This window comes from Colletes latitarsis, chromosome 3 (genome assembly GCF_051014445.1).
Source record: "Colletes latitarsis isolate SP2378_abdomen chromosome 3, iyColLati1, whole genome shotgun sequence".
Classification (NCBI taxonomy): domain Eukaryota; kingdom Metazoa; phylum Arthropoda; class Insecta; order Hymenoptera; family Colletidae; genus Colletes; species Colletes latitarsis.
Window position 1 is genome coordinate 29,491,075 of NC_135136.1, and position 17,826 is coordinate 29,508,900.

General features: G+C 35.4%; 1 protein-coding gene across 1 annotated transcript; it reads right to left on the reverse strand.

Annotated features, from left to right (window-relative positions):
* Positions 1-317: 317 nt before the first annotated feature.
* LOC143340446 (fatty acyl-CoA reductase wat-like) lies at positions 318-4,182 on the reverse strand. The gene is made up of 9 exons (XM_076762394.1): positions 4,064-4,182; positions 3,353-3,535; positions 2,540-2,633; positions 2,224-2,469; positions 1,973-2,118; positions 1,575-1,874; positions 1,048-1,326; positions 670-927; positions 318-589 (listed from the first exon to the last, which is right to left on the reverse strand). Exons 2-9 carry the CDS (start codon positions 3,520-3,522, stop codon positions 481-483), a joined length of 1,602 nt encoding a protein of 533 aa, XP_076618509.1. The 5' UTR covers positions 3,523-3,535; positions 4,064-4,182; the 3' UTR covers positions 318-480.
* Between the last annotated feature and the right edge of the window lie 13,644 nt (positions 4,183-17,826).

Here is a 17,826-nt window from a genome sequence, read left to right on the forward strand (position 1 = left end):
GTGAGCCTTTCTCTCTCGACTCTCACGAGGCGGTCCGAAATTACTTCGGGCAGCTTCGGAATAATCGAGAAAGAGGGCATGCGTTAGTTTGCCTTTGTCGATTTTCCGGAACTACACGAGCTCACGTACGCGTGATCTGGCATAGTGTGAGAAAGCAGCTTCGGTGCTTTTCTGGCATCCCTGCCTTGAACCTGACGCTAACTTAATCTAGACTTACAACTACCTATTGCATTTATGTAAATTACCAACCTTTCCAAACTCTACATCTAGTTCTTAACCTAGTGACTTATTATACTAGGGAGTACCGCTACAACGTACAGATTAGTGGCGACATCTATTAGCATTGTAGCAAACATATTCACATAATCGACAATACACAGCATGCCAAATGACGTGTGTACACGTAATTAGAAAAATAAAATTAAGTTTAAATAATTTATCATTTAGAACACAAGATTAAAATGCTGTTTACACTAATCGTTAATATGCCAAAGGACAAAACGACCAAGCAAAGGTTATGAAACGTACAGATGTCCATAGAAGTAATAGGGAAACTAATATTATTAGTGAGTAATGTGCTATAAATAACCTAAAATACAAAAAAATTACATTCTATAACACTGAATGTTATTAGGTTCATTATTAATAATACTTTAAAAAGAAACGTACTTTATATATTTCTTGAATCCTTCATCTACAGTTTCCAATGGATCATTTAGCAAGTACAAACGAATACCTCTTATATGATAATAGAAGTAGTCTTGCCAGGTGAAACATGCTACATTAAATTTGAAGGTTTCTTGGTCAACAGAATTCAATTTTTCCCAAAGCTTCATAACATTTTCATTTCTAAAATGCCATTCACGTGTTGAGAAGTAATGTATCACGTTGCTAAATTTATGTATTTTTTTATATGCATGCAGCAGTCTAAAAAGTATATCACATAAGAGTATATTAATCATTATTATTAATTTGTAGTATAATTGATACATTTCATTGATTGTAATTTGTTATATATGCATTATACTTCATATATAAAATACATACTGAGGTTTTTGACCCTTAAGGTATGCAAACATATCAACAATAGCTGCTGGTACTATGTGTAAGAAAAACCTACACAGTTGATACACAACGAAATATCGTGTCATTATGAGCATGTAATACCAAAGAACTTTTACACTTGGTATTTCAAAACCATACTTTTCATTCCATTTCATAAATTCTTTCCAAGAAATTGGATTCTGACATGATGATACAGAATTATAAATAGGTATTCTTTCCTCGTCAGATATATTGGACTCATTTGATTTTATCGAAGATTTTCTACAGAGTAAAAGAGTTACCATTAGGATTGTGCTTTAGATATATTTACTTTAACTGTAATTTTGTCTAGCACTTTCAATTTGTCCTCATCTATAGTTTATATTCATAATAATAATAGTATCATCATCTTTTTATTCTTTTCAGCAGAACAATATTAGTTCATGCTTGTATTATATATAATCGAAAGTAATTAAACAAATTCGATTTTCAGTCTCAGTTTTAAAGTGATAATGCAATTAAAGATTTACCTGTTGGCAATATCCCAAGCTGCACAGATGACATTAGAGATTACACAATCTGCTGGTATAATATCTGCTATATTTTCTCCTTCACAATGTAGCGTATGTATCAAACCTACACTACTTCCCATAACTACACCTGTTGCTCCATACAGATTATTTGTCCATCCTGAAAGTGGCTCTTCGCTCGTTGATATCATGATAGAAGGTCGAACAATACATACTGGGAGATTATCGCTGTACTTTAATACAATACTTTCTCCAAGTGCTTTAGAAAATACATATGTATTGGGCCATTTATCAAGTATACTACAATAATGAAAAATTTATAATTAATCATTGTTATCTCTACAGTAACTTTCTTATTTGCAGAATTAATTTTTATACCATTTTTAATTAATACTTACACTGGAGTAATTTTCTCCAGTTTATCATCATCCAGAACATCCAACAATGTTAATATCTTATCACCATCTGTGGGAACTTTGTAATGTATTTCATCGATAGATTTAAGCATACAATGTGAATATGCAGTTGACACGTGTACAAATGCCTGCAAAATGATTTATAAATACACTTTATATAATTCTAATTCTAAATAATATTATTTCATAGTTATTTATATTTTTTATTTAATATTTAAGGGTGTGAAACGTACCTTTAAGTTTGGCAATTCTTTTGCAAACAATAACATATATTTTGTACTTTTCACATTGGTATTCATCGCCACGCGAAATGTCTCGTCAAATCGAACAGTTGCGGCAGCATGAAAAATAATATTTGTATTCATCAGAATCTGTTTACTTTCCGGTGATAAACCAAAATCTTGTTGTGCCGCATCACCTTCTAACATTATCACTTTATTGAGAAAGTTTGGCTGTTCACGTCTCAATCTACTGAATTCCTGATTAGAATGACATATCAATTATTACTATTCAACTATGTATATATATCATTACATCTATATTACATACAAATCCATTAAAATTTTCTTTAAATCGTTCTTGTGAAGTTTTTCCCTTTTTCGGCCTTACTATCATGTATATTGTCGCAACATCTGGACAGGATCTGCAAATATGCATAAAATGAAATAAAATGATAAGGGAGAACGATGAAATTAAGAATGGAAAGTCTCAATGCTAAAAATACTATAAGAATTTCATTAATTATTCACATGTTATTCGTGAAATTAATTGATTTGACATTTCTTAATTAATGGATCGATTTCATTTATGCTTGAACTATTTTTAAATTTACGATTTTGATATAGAACAAGAAATAAAAGTTTTCTCACTTTAAAAAAAGTACATTTTGAGTTCTTTTCCCCCTAGAATATGTGGTTAGAGTATTTGTACATTAATTCAACTGAATTGCAAGAATAATAGCATTAGTCTATAATTACCGGATGTACCTTTGGAACCGTTCATTGAACGGAAAACTGATGCACATTGCAAATTATTGAAGGATATGACGCATTAAAAAACATTCGATAAATCAATATTACTGTGCTATCAATAATAATACTTTGTATCATAGACAAATGGAAATGGACAAATTAACTAAAAGATTGATTACGAATTTTAAGAAAATGTTACGTCATTTTTCAAACCGTCTCTATCTTATTTCATTAAGATATTAATTCTTATACATTCGTGTACGATATTAAATGGTTTGGAAAATCTTAATAAACATCGAATATATCAAAATCAGTAGAACTGTTCATATACAGTTCGATAAAAAAATTACTAAATAATAAAAAAATCAGGTATATGTTATCGAAAGATTACCTTAATATTTTTTCGATAAGTAATTTACCCAGGAAACCTGTCCCGCCTGTTACCAAAACGTTGGTATAAGCAAAGAATTTGGCAATTTCGCTTTGTTGTTTCTTTAAGTTTGATGATTCAGACAAATCCAACATTTCATATAAATACGCATCACTTCCTTTAGTTGTCATCTCGATGATATAGCTGTTAAATACGTAACAGACGTAGTACAGTATAATAATTACTTAATATAAATCTGATGGACACATAATCATTTAAACACGCGCTTACTGAGAAATATTCAATCAGGACATTTGTAAAAACTCTATCTTAAATCAATCAGAGCTAACGATTACAAAATTATGAATTTGTGAAAGAAGGCTACTTTTTTTTTTTAATACCACATGAAAAACTTTGCGCAATAAAAACAAAATATATAAAGCATTTTTTCATTATTGTTTTAATAAACTATTAGATTAGGGAATAATACCGTTCATGAATTTTATCAGAAACATAATAAGTAATTATTTTAACTGCATTCTGTTTATTATATCATAAATAGTTGAATTTTTGTAAATACAATAAATATTTCTATTTCTTTTTAGTTTAAATATGACATATGCGTACACATATGAAAACTGAACATATTGGAGTTTAAAAAATATTGAAAAAAGACAACGTGCTATCAAATATCGGTAAAGAAAATGACAATTTTGATTTAGTATTTCCTACCGGGTCCGAACTAACAGCAATTGCGATGCTTCCGATGTGAATTCAACAACGGTTAAATTTCAACTGCGAACTGTTCTGACCCAGTTTCAATACCTTTAAGAGGATATTCATTTCCTCATACACATATAGATGTTACCACCTCCACATGAAAATTGGTGGATCATTTATTATTGAACAGCAACCTTTTGAACTATGACAATGAGTAGAATAGCACAATGTATCTTCAATAATCAACTATTGAAAAACAGTATAAAAGGAAACAGTAATATTTAAAATGATAAGAAGCAGTCAAGGTATTATTCAAATTGTGAATGCATATTTTTTCATCGAATAAACGCAACTTTCATTTATTAAATGAATTTTAATATTTTCAATGTTTAAAAATTATAAAAACCCAATTTATGTTAAACATATTTTTAAAGTATTATTTTCTTGATTAAATTGATAACATATAAGTTTTACATTACGTAGATCTATATCTAACATAAATAATAATGTGACTGTTTCAATAATGTTACTTCGGTGCTTTAATTTCTTTACGAGCATAAAAGGTAATTAATTGAACAATGATTGTTCTTCTAAAAAATATGTTTCAGTGTCATTGTAGTTCTTACCTACTTACAGCAACTGACAATAATTATGTTGTATAATACATAATTATTATCATTAGAAATAAAACTTGTGTAGGCTCCCACTATGTTCGTGGAGCCGTTTTATTTAGTAAATAGAAGGTTCAATACTATTTACAAATACTTGAATGTATTTACAATTATATGTATACATATGTGTTAACAGTTTATTTTCAATGTTCTTGTTTCGATTCTAATTTGTAACGGTTCTTGTAGTGTTCTAAATTGTAAAGTTTTTTTTTTTCTTTTTTATTTCGTTCTCCTGATTCTTCTGCAGTATCCTGGGCTGGAGCCCTATAACCTGCACTTGAAGTGTTTGTTAGTGTCCGTAATATTTATGTAGATGCGTTATTATGGTTTTCCTTGGGTTACAGCTCGAGGAAAAAGTTTCAGAAACCTCTTTACATGTATCATGCGATGAGTGTGGCGCTGTGGATGATTAGTCGATGATTAGTCTGGGAATTTGTGCTGGTTCTACTCCAGAAGGCGGGTAGGCCCGCAGGTGTGTTTGTTTGATGAAACGGGCAAGTTCTGTGGCAAGTTCTAGTGGTTGCCTGTCTCACCAACCACCTATCCACGGAACGACCCGACTTGGCTCCCTACCAATTCGGCTTTAGAGAGGGACGGTTCACGCTCGATGCTATCGAGCTGGTCCGTTTCCTGTTTCAGGGGGCCATCTCCCAGGGTAGGGTGGTTCTGGCGATATTACTGGATATCGTCAATGCCTTTAACATCCTGCCTTGAGAGGTGATTATGGGGGCGCTAGACTTTCATCGTGTGCCCCCATACCTGAAGAGAATAGTCGAGTTCTACCTGAGCGACAGGTGGATCGGTTGCACCGGCTGGGACGGAGTTATAATGCGGTGGGGGGTCGTACGCGGTGTTCCGCAGGGATCGGTTCTAGGACCCCTGCTGTGGAACATCAGATACGACACGGTACTGCGGGCCACTCTGTCTGCTGACGTAGCGCTAGCGTGTTATGCCGATGACACGCTTCCTCATGCAACGAAGCAATTGTGTGGTAGTGCCTTTTGTTTAGTGTGATGCGGAGGTATTTGTTTCGTACAATTTGGATTTTGGATATGTGTGTTGTTGCCATACTGGTGCGCCGTACGTAAGGATGGGGCGGATGCAGGTTTTGTAGAGCCGGATTTTTAAGTTTGTTGGAAGTGGACTATTTCGTGCTAGAAGTGGGTATAGTGTGCAAAGTACTCCGATGCCTTTGCAAGCTCTGTCTTTGGTATTGTATTGCCATTTTAGTTTGTTGTCGAACCAGATGCTCAAGTATTTTACTTTAGTGTACCAGTTAATGGGGTGGTTATTTATTGCGAGAGTGTCGGGTTTGTGGAGTCTTTTGGGAGTGAAGATGGTAGCTTCTGTTTTAGTGGGATTTATTGTCAGTTTCCATGTCGAGGTGAATCGTAGGATATGGTCCTCCTGGAGCCTTAGTGCATGTTGGACGGTGGAATGTTTGGCTTGGAAGCCAAATTGTTCATGTATGATGGTATTGTTGGAGTGCAGATGTGTGATGACTTGTGAGAGTACTATTTTTTCTAAGATTTTGCCAAGTATGCTCAGTAAGCTGATGGGTCTATAGTTATTTGGATTCAGGCAGGATTTCTTGGGTTTGGGAAAGGGTATGATACGTGCTGTTTTCCAGACAGCGGGGGAATAGGCTAGAAGATAGGACTGCCTGTAGATATAGTAAAGCTGTAGGATCATTCTGAGAGGCAGGTGTTTGAGTTGGCTGGCTATGATTTTGTCAGGACCCAGGGATTTTTATTTTTTAGGTTCCTGATGTAGCCATGGATAAGTTGGGGGGTGATGAACGATGGGTTTGGTGATGTGGTGTTAGTGCTGGTTAGCATGCTGACCAGCTGTTCCGCATCGCGTTCTGAGGGGGAATTGTTGTGTGGGATATGAGGGAGGTGGAATGCGCTGGCAAGGAGTTCGGTCTTGTCACTATTAGTGTAGGGTGTGGTGTTGCCATCGGTAAGTGGTGGGGTGGTGTGTTTGGTTTGTTTGAGGGTTTTGTAGGTAGTCCAGAACATGTTGGGATTGGCTTCTATTTTGGAGAGTTTGAGGTGCCATGAGGTGTTCTTTAGTTTTCGGATTTTGGATTGTATTTGGTTGGTAAGGGAGTTTCGGAGGTGTCCGCGTAAAAGGTTGGCAGTATTTTGATATTTGCGCCTGTACCTGTTGCGCAGCTTAATGAGATTTAGAAGTTCTGTGTCCATTTTGATTGTTCTATGGTTGGCTTGTGTGGTGGTGGTTGCTCTTTTGTAGTTCTGTTTGATTGTTCTTTGAATCTTGGTGATTTCTCTGTCTATGTCGTGAGCAATATTTAGGTGAGGATTAGTGGGGTACCTGTTCCCCTGGGAGCGGTATAGGTGCCAGTCAGTGGTGGAGAGGGCGCAGTTGGTAAATTGGGTGTAGTTATTGGTGTGGTGGAGTATAATTAGGAGGTGGTTAGAGGGGAGGTTGTAGATTGTATGACATTCAGAGTAATGTGACGAATTGGTTAGAAATATGTCTATATTGGATGGTCTAGCATGAGGTTGTTTGTGGAAGTAAGTGTCACTGCTGGTTATGTGATAGGAGTTTTTGGACATGTGGGTGTAAAGTGTTTTGCCATTGCTATTTGTAGTTGTGTTGTTCTAGCTAGGATGCTTGGCATTGAAATCACCCCCGATGATGAATTTTTGGTTGTGTGAGGTTAGGATGTTGAGGTCGTGCCGGGAGATGCGTTTGTCTGGAGGGAAGTAGGTTGCTCCGAGAGTGATTCTTGGGTTGGTGGAGAGTTGAATGAATATGCCCTCTACAGTGTCCAGAAAAGGTTGGGGGATAGTGTCAAATTTGAGGTTTTGGTGGATGATGATGGCTACTCCTCCATGTGGTGTGAGTCGGCCATTCCTGATTCTATTATAGCAGGTTAAGCGGATGAAGTCAGTAGGTTTTAGCCAAGTTTCTGTGATTAGAGCTATTTGGATTTGATGGTGTTCTAGGAAGATTTGGAGCTCTGAGGTTTTGTTTAGAATGCTGGTCGCATTCCAAAGAAGTATTTTTTGAGGTAGGTTAGCCATTGATGAGTTCAGCTGCTTCAAGGAATGCTTGGAACTTTTGAACTTCAGTTTGGCATGTGCTGAGTTTGGTCTATAGGAGATCTAGGGCTGCCGCCATACTGTTGATATCTAGGATATCATTTATGGCTTGCGCCTTAGCAAATAAGTTGGACATGTTGGGTTGGGAGGTTGGTTGTTCAAACGTAAGATTATGTGAGGCAACACTGGCATAGGATCTTCTGGAGGTTGATGTGAGTAGGTTTTGTAGGAAGAGTGGGGGTATTGCTATTGGAAGTATACTGCGAGGAGTATTGCTTGAGATTATTGGAGTTTTATCTGGGAGGATGGGAGTGTTTTGGGGGATGGTGCGTTTTTTAAGGAAGGCTAGTAGGGATGGGCATTGGCTGTAGTTAGCTGAATGCGGGCCCTTGCAGTTGACGCATGTGACTGGAGTTGTGGGAGGTTTGGTGTAGTCCTTTGTTGTGTGTTTGCCGGCGCACTTCAGGCAGTTGTGATTTTTTGTGCAGTTGGTGGAGGAATGTCTTACCTTGTATTGCAGGTATTTGTTGGTCAGTAGGGTATACTTTTTCTGCGGGGCTGCGCTGTGCTTCGGGATCATCTTCGATGTCGAAGATATTCGCCAAGATGGTGTATCGGTTTGGGGTGGGCGTCGTTTCTACGGCGGGACGCGTCGGTTTTGCTTCTATGGTTTGGGGCTCCTTGCAAGTCTTCCTCTTGCGGGGCTGGACAAACTCATCCTATTGTCCTATGTTTGCCTGCGACGATGTGGCCGCTTGTGATGATTCGATGCTGGTGAATGGCATGGGTGTTGGCGTTACTGTAATTCCTCTTCTGGGGTCAGAGCGAAATAGTTCTTCTCCTATAAGTTGGAGCATTAGGTTCTCCTTCCAATCGCACTGCTTGGCGATGGAGGAATTTTGTTTCATTCGGCCCAGCGGCCAGGGTTGTTATGGTGTTGTACTCCTAGCATGCGATGTCCTCTGTTGTTGCGGTTTATGGATCAGACATGTCACTTTCACTGTTGCTTTCGCTACCACGCTCGCTCTAGTTAGCCGTTTGTCCGCACTAAATTAGTCCGTTCGCTACGACGTCCCAAGGTCGAATCGAATGTATCCCCAATCCCCTAACTTGTAAAGTCTTATGCCCCGCGATTTTATACCTATTCCAAAATAGGTGGAGATTCGGTGTCGCCAATCAAACCCCTGCCCATCCCTCGTGGGCCAATCCTCAGATATTCGAAATCCCACCTACTGAGGGTGGTGCAGAGGTGGGTGTCCGTGGTCCCAAAGGGCAGGTATTAGGTACTGCGTACTTAGTAGTATGGCAATCTGCTTTGTACCATAAGGTACTTACCAAATTGCTAATCAAGTCATTTAAAACTGATAGTAAACTAAATGAGGTGTCTGTTAATAAATGTTGGAATTCCCAACAATATTACTATCTTGAAACTTCAATATGTAATAAATCAATCAGTTTTACATTATTTACAGTTACGCCTATAAACGATCATTGGCCCAACGCGATTTTGAATCGAGGCGAAACACCCGCGTACCAAATCCCATTTTTACAATTGGTAATTTTTTCACTTAAGAAACTATTTTCTATGATTATTAACGAATTTCGAATTTTATCTGGTTTCTTTCTGCAGTCTAAACTTCCTCTGTATTGCATCGCTTGTCAGGAGTAACAAGACAAAACTTAATCGGAAATCTCACTTGCGTCGTTAAAGTAGAGCAGGTAATCGATCGCCACCTGTTGGATCATGTATTGATTTTTCGATCAGTCTGTAATGTACTGTAACACGTGTCGTACCGCCTATTGTCTTCTCATTAGTTGTTATAAATAAAACATATACAATTAAAATAATATACTGTGCAGTAAGATCTCAACAGGTTATGGGCCCAGTGGCATAAAAAGTAAAATCTAAAATAATTAAAAAAGTGATAGATTAATCGGATTTCGTAATACAGTAAAACGTGGTCGTAGAACAAAGGAAAAATGGCCGTGTGTGAAAGTGAACAGCATGCTCAGATAGAAAAATTAAAAGATGAATAGAATTTCCAAATATGGAAATTTCAAATTTCTATCATATTTAAAGCAACAGCTGCCGGAGAAATAATAAGTAAAGGAAATGTAGGAAAAGTCTTCGCGTCGCAAAAGGAACAGGACGATTGAGAAACTAAAGATGCAAAAGCACAACGATTAATAATTACCACAGTAGAAAGAAAACCTCAGATGCATCTCTTAAATTGCAAAACAGTGAAAGATATGTTAGATAAATTAAATACTATATACGGTCAAGATACAGAGCAACAAAAATGCACTCTTCTACAAGAGTTGTTCTCCTACACCTATAGAAAAGAAGGTGATATTTCAACACACGTAAGTACACTAGAAAACTTCGCATATCGCTTAAACGCACTTAGTCAACCAATAGACGATACTATGATAATGACGAAAATTTTGGCCACCTTACCTAGCCAATATGGTCATTTCGTCAGTGCATGGAAATCAACTCCCACTGAAAACAAAACTTTAACTAATCTAATAGCTAGGTTGAAACTTGAAGAGCTAAGAATTAATCAGACTGACACAAAGGAAGAGCAGATAGCCTTCAGATCATCTACAAAAAAATGCTATAAATGTAACAACCTAGGACACTTAGCAAGGTATTGTAAGAACAATTTTTCTAGACAAAACAACTTCAAGTATGTTCAAAAGGCACAATCCAGTAGCAACATAAGAAATTATTCATCGCAAAATAGATGTTCCATTTGCAGTAAAACAAATCACCTAGAGAAGGACTGCTACTTTAGAAAGGCCAGAAATACAACAGAAAGATACCAAAAGGACAAGGTATGTTTTTTGACTACAAATATAAACAAAAACTCATGGGTAGTTGACTCTGGTGCTTCCAGTCACATGGTCAATGATATCAATCTTTTTAAAGAAGCAACACCAACTAATATGGAAATAGTTACAGCCAAAAATTCAGTAACAATGAAAGGAGAAGCTCTGGGTAAAATTGAAACTGAAAACTGTATTTTGAATGAAGTAATATTAATTCCAGAATTAACTAAAAATTTGTTGTCAGTGAATGCCATAACAGAAAACGATGGTGAAGTGAGATTCACCAAAGAAAAAGTTAAAATACTAAAAAATGACACGACGATTATGGAAGGAACACGAAGTAAAAATGGACTGTATCTTGTGAACATTAAAATGCCAAAACGAATGGAAAGTCTACTAGCAAGAAAACCAGATGTGATGGACTGACATAGAAAACTGGGACATCTAGAATTCTCAAATATGGAAAAATTAACGAAATTAAGTAAAGGTATGAACTTATCATCTGAAAACTTCGATGAAAAGGATTTCTGCGAAGTGTGTGTAAGAGCGAAACAAGCTCGAAAACCGTTCAATGAAGAGAGAACGAAAGCGGTGAGACAGTTAGAAATCATACACTCTGATGTATGTGGCCCTATAGAGCCTAATACATGGGATGACATGAAGTATTTTAGTACGTTTTTAGACGATTACACACACTTTGCGGCAGTATTTTTATTAAGAGGAAAATATAAGGTAGCAGACACCGTAAAAATGTACATCAAACAATGCGAAGCAAAATGGAACATGAAAGTATCACGACTAAGGTGCGACAATGGAAGAGAGTATGCAAACGAAAAGTTAAAAAACTGGTGTACAAATAATGGAACCAACCTTGATTTTACAGTACCTTATACGCCACAATTAAACGGCAAAGCCGAAAGGCTCAATCGCAGTATTCTAGATAGATCGAGAGCCTTGCTTCTAGACTCCAAACTCAATAAAAAAATGTGGGGTGAAGCAGTACGCACAGCTGTGTATCTGCTGAATAGGAGCCCTACAGTAACAAACAGCAAAACACCAGCTGAAAACTGGTATGGTAAAAGTCCTGATCTTTCCAATCTTCAGTTTTTTGGGTGTGAAGCCTATGCCAAAGTGCTCTTACAAACAAAGAAATTAGAAGAAAGAAGTAGAAAATACATATTTGTTGGGTATTCTACATGTGGATATCGACTCTGGGACGGCCGCAACAAAATAATAATCGCAAGGGACGTCATTTTCCAATTGCACACCTGAAATTGATCACCAAGATCTAGGCAAAGCAAAACATTATGAAACTATAAATATAACAGATCAAGGAACCGAGGTTGATAACCCCAATATACCTGAACCAGAAAGCTCCGAGAATACAAAAGACATCGAAGAAACAGAAACAAACGTACAAAATGTATCTGAAGCTAAAGAATCTGCTAGAAGAGGAACACGAGAAAGAAGACTAACTAATAGATACGGAAACTATTATGTTCACTTAACTTATAAAGAAGCAGTAACTGGCCCAGATTCTGAAAACTGGATAGAAGCAATAAAAGAAGAAAAAGACTCTTTAGTGACAAATCAAACTTGGATTGAAATAGATCCAACTGAAGCAAAAAATAAGAAGATATTGAGCACAAGATGGGTTTTCAAAGTGAAAGATGATGGAAGATTCAAAGCTCGCCTCGTAGCAAGAGGTTGTGAACAAGTAGAAGGGATTGACTACTTGGAAACATATAGTCCAGTACTGAATTTTAGCATTCTTAGGTTAATAATGTCTCTGTATGCAAAAGAAAATTATAAAATAGTCAAATTCGATATTAAAACTGCATTCTTATATGGAAACGTAAACGAAGATCTTTACATAAAACTACCAGAAGGTTTCGATAACCCGGATAAAATATATAAGTTGAAACGAGCCATTTACGGACTAAAACAGGCTCCAATAATGTGGAATCAACAATTTAAACTCTTTCTAAAACAGAATGGTCTTGAACCAATTCCCTCTGACTTATGTACATTCAGATCAAAGAATGGGTTTACAGTTCTATTACTATATGTAGATGACGGTATAATCTTATGTAAAAGCACAAAGGAATTAAAATACATTAAGAGTCAGTTATCCAATGAATTCGAAGTAAAAATTTTTAACAATTTAGAGTCCTTTTAGGTATCGATATAAAATTAATCAGCAACCATGTCGAATTAAATCAATCAAACTACACTAAAGGTATGCTACAAAAATTTAGAATGGAAAATTCAAATAAGGTCGAAACACCGATTGTAAGTACAACTAAAGTTACAACACCGATTATAAGTACAACTAAGGTATCAATTCATATGTAAAAAACATAATGAAGGACTAATAGAAATAGAACACTGTCCTACTAATGAGCAAATTGCTGACATTCTCACGAAACCGACAGGCAGTGTTAAATTCAAATATCTACGAAACAAAATGTTAAATATAGAATAAATAATTATCTTCATTGTAAAACCTAGATATAGCTTAGTTTAAAGTGAGTACGCATATTGTAAAAAAAAAAAAAACTTAGATATTATAAACTTAAAACAAAAGGAGATTTACGATTACAGGGGAGTGTCAGGAGTAACAAAACAAAACTTAATCGTAAATCTCACTTGCGTCGATAAAGTAGAGCAGGTAATCGATCGCCACCTGTTGGATCATGTATTGATTTTTCGATCAGTCTGCAATGTACTATCACCGACGAGGTATACGAGTAAACCTATCACCTAATGTATTTTTTCGGCCCGATTCTCTGGGGCTCTAGAGCCCCATTACCATTTCCGTGTCACTCGCAACGTTACCAACAGATTTCGAAATGAACAAAAGAGGAAGTGAGACAGAAAATAAAATTTCAGAAATTGTATTATTTTTTAACGAAATGAAAGCTGTTCGGACCATAATTGGGCATTAATCGATTAATTTCATTGGAATAATCAATCGATTAAGGTTATTTAAAAATTTCAAGATTATTAAAATATCTAAGAATATATCTCATTGATACGTACACCGCAAATCTTCTATTTTTTATTTTAAATTGTAATACATCATTTATTTAAAAAATAACTCGGCAAAAACGTATTTGCGACTCGAAATCAGTATTATCAAACCGCGTATCGGGGGCCCCAGGAACTCCTCATTCCACTTTTGCACACTATGCCCAATTGCGTATACGTGAGCTAGTAAAGTTTCGGAAGAGACGAGAAGAACAGACTGATACTCACTTTCCTTCTCGCTCTTGCATCGTTGACGTCGCTTACATTTTTCGAAAGCAGGCCTAGCATCGCCAATCGCCACACGTTCGAATCGTCAGTAAACGGCAAAAGCCATCGTGACTGACAGACCTTACATTTCTCGAAATCGGACCTGAACGCTTTTTGAAGATTTATTGACTTTCCATGCGAAGCGATCATGCACTATATACAGGGTGTTTGGCCACTCCTGGGAAAAATTTTAATAGAGGTTTCTAGAGGCCAAAATAAGACGAAAATCAAGAATACCAATTTGTTAATGGAGGCTTCGTTAAAAAGTTATTAACAATTAAATTCAAAAATTTCAAATCGTTCTGGAAAAATTATTTTCGGCTGTGGGGGTCAATTACAATCATTTTTGGTGAATACACATGTCTTCGATATCCTATCCACTTTCGAGAAAAAAAATCGGATAGATGCTGAAATTTTTCGGCGAAAGAAAGACTTTTGAATCGTCTTGGAAAAATTATTTTTAGTTGCAGGGGTCAATTGCAAGCATTTTTGGTCAACAGACATACCCCCGAAATCCTACTCAGTTTCGAGAAAAAAATTCCTTAACGAAAATCTAATTTCTGACTAGAAATGTCTGCCCGAATTTTCATGCGAATCTTTAAAACGTCATAACTTCTGAACGGATTGGACGATTTTAATGTTTAAAAAAGCAAACTACGGGTATTTTGATGGAGAATATGTACAAATCGCAAAAATATTCGAAAAGTTGGTTCTTGACCCCGCAAAATGAGAAAAACCCCATAAAAATGGTCCAATTTTCAAACAGCCATAACTCCTACAATTGTGAATATATTTCAATGAAACTTTTTTCTGAAATAGAGCTCATGGATACCTACAAAAAAGTATTAGACAACTTTTCTGTAGGGCGTCAAACAAAAATACTAAAAATGAAAAAGGAATTTTTAAGAAAAATCGATAGGGGGTAGGTGCCTAAATTTTTCGACGAAAAAAAAAAATTTCAAATCGTTCTGAAAAAATTATTGTCGGTTCTGGGGGTCAATTGCAATCATTTTTAGTGAATACACATACCCCCGAAATCTTGCGCATTTTTGAGAAAAAAATTCAGTACTGTCGGAACTTTAAATGTTAATAACTGTTTAACGAAGCCTTCATCAATAAATTGATATTCTTGATTTTCGTCTTATTTTGGCCTCTAGAATCCACCATTAAAATTTTTCACAGGGGTGGCCGAACACCCTGTATACATATAAAGTTGTATAGCTTTCGCCGTATACCTACTTTTTAATCATATGGGAAAATTTTAAAATATAAAAAAATGTAAGAATACTGTAGAATTTTTGCAATGGAGAATTATTGAAGGAAAATGAATTGATTATATCCATATGTATATATCGGACACATCCCTCGCAAACACGCTGCAAACAATGAGAAGAAAAATGCCAATCTGTCTTTTTTAAAAACCCTGCAATTGATCTTTGGCTTGCAACTCGTCCTCTTTATTTAGCAATTATTATAAACGTAGAGTCATTAAAATTCGTAGAAGTAACAAAGTCATAGTCATTTAAAGGGAAGAGTACCCAGCGGTTAATAATCATATCAGAAATTTTAAATGCGTTTTTCTTGAAACCATTTTTTTGAAACTGGCTGACATAATATCACAAATTCAAATTGATTAATGGATTTGAAATTTATAGAAACATGCCTGTAAATATAAATTAATTGGAAATAAAACAAGTTAATCTACATTCAAAGAAGAAAGGCTTGATGATGAATGGAGAAGACTGAAGATGATTTTTCAAGTGTTTGAAATAAATTGTACATAAAACAGTTAACTACAATTTATCCCTATCTTCTGCAATATAGAAAAATTTTATATTGTATATTTAATTTTTAATTTGATTTTAATTTCAAGCTTTAGCCTTTGGGTGACTACGTGGGGCAAACAAAACACGCATGCTGTTGCTAGGGGTCGTGTCTTTTTATTTCATACAGAACCTTACAACTCTCTCCGTTATCCAACTAACGCGTTTCGCGTTTTCGATCGCCTCGCTCGCGTTTCTGGAAAACAAAAACCGATCTCCTATTTCGGGGGAACGTCCATGCGTCGCCGTCCAACCATTGTTGCCGTGGAGAAATCGACTTTTTCACCTTCGCCTTCGAAAAAGATTAAGTAAAAGAGTTTCCTTCATTGAAAGAAGAAAAATTTTCCAGTCTTTTATTTTAATATGATTGATTTTAACGAATCAGCGTTTTTTTAAATTGCTAAACAAAGAGGACAAATAGGAAAGTATTTCCAAATTTTTTCAGATTTAAAAATTTAAAATTACATTGAAATTCATTCGGTTGTTTAGATTCAATTGCATAAATAGTATAAATATATGAACGCACGTCCATAAGCATAGTAAAAAAATGTCTTTTTTTTCATAGTTAAAATATGATTAGGGAGTCTTGAAACGTGTATTTCCGTAAAAAAAAATTTTGAAATTTTGAAATTTTGAAATGTTTTTTACATTATGGTATTTTGCTTATATGCGCATACATAGGTCGGAAAGTAAAAAATGCCTGGGCAGTCGAGATTCGATATCGCATGCCAGTGATGCTAGGTCGAATTTCAGTTGTGTTCAGAGCAAGAAGGGTAGACTCACATTCGCCGCCTTTCTCGAATCCCCGAAGCTATACGAAACGCCAGAACTCATATAAAAGGTGGCTGTGCATTGTGTCTGTAAGTGGACGGGCAGTTTCCTTTGGCCACAGGCTTGCCGTCTGATAATACTGCACTGCCAACTCACATGTATTTACGTACACACTACAGCTTTCTGTCCATCAATACTAATTCAGTGAATAGTTTCTCAACTGACCGCCATCCATGAGAAGAGGCCGCTAAAATCACCTCCGAATTTTCAGGTCGGTATGGCAGTCAGATTCGGCCGCGAAAGTCCATAAGGTGATTGGTCTACTCGTATACCTCGTCTGTGGTACTTTAACACGTGTCGTACCGCCTATTGTCTTCTCATTAGTTGTTATAAATAAAACATATACAATTAAAATAATATACTGTGCAGTAAAATCTCAACATCGCTTAATTCGAACGATTTCGAAACAAATTAATCATCGTTACGAATCTACATATTTTGCATTATTCCCAGAATTAAATTTTAAATGTAATCAACTAGATTAAAGTATCAAGCATGAGATTCTCGATGAATTGCATATAATATGTGAGCGAGATGATTTTTGCTGAAATCTCAATTTTATCACGTGTCATGTTTTTTAATGATGCGATATTCAGTATTCGAACATGTTAATATAGTCTGCAATTACGGTAAACACTCGGTTTGTTGCATTGATAATTATACGGGTCAATAATTATCTGAAATAATTTCAAAATTAAACTTAAATATCACTGAGAAATATGGCTTCCCTTCTGTAACAGTGATAAATAACTTCCTTTTATTAAATAATATATACTTTGGAAATTTTTGAATAATAAAAAAAGGATACATTGAGCATTGTATATAGATATACCTTTGTTTCATAATTAATTTACTGCCTTTATATTTTCTCGACTTCTTGATTTCGAATTATAATTAATGTTTAATGACAAATACATTAACGAAATAGTAATGAAAATAGTTCTAAACATTTTAAATAAAAATATGCAAAGTTTGAATGTTTTTTTAATTTACAACTTAAAAAATTCGATGTAACAAAAACTATACGTAAAACAGTTAATATATACATATATACATACCTACATTGTAACGAACGTTATGGCAGACTTTATGGCAAATTAAATAGAGACGTTAATTAAACATTAAACATTGAACATTTTATTAACAACAAATGTATATGAGCTTGTACATTGAGTGCTTGTGACAGACTGAATTAAAACTTTTATTTAAATTAATAAAAAGGAATGAATAAAAACAAGTGAGATAAATAT

Bases quoted from the DNA above. Each gene is read 5' to 3' on its own strand.
- LOC143340446 (XM_076762394.1), bottom strand. From the start codon at position 3,522: ATGACAACTAAAGGAAGTGATGCGTATTTATATGAAATGTTGGATTTG. The intron at 1,875-1,972 runs GTAAGTATTAAT...TCATTATTGTAG, and splicing joins CTGGAGAAAATTACTCCAGT to TATACTTGATAAATGGCCCA. The intron at 1,327-1,574 runs GTAAATCTTTAA...TTTACTCTGTAG, and splicing joins GCTTGGGATATTGCCAACAG to AAAATCTTCGATAAAATCAA.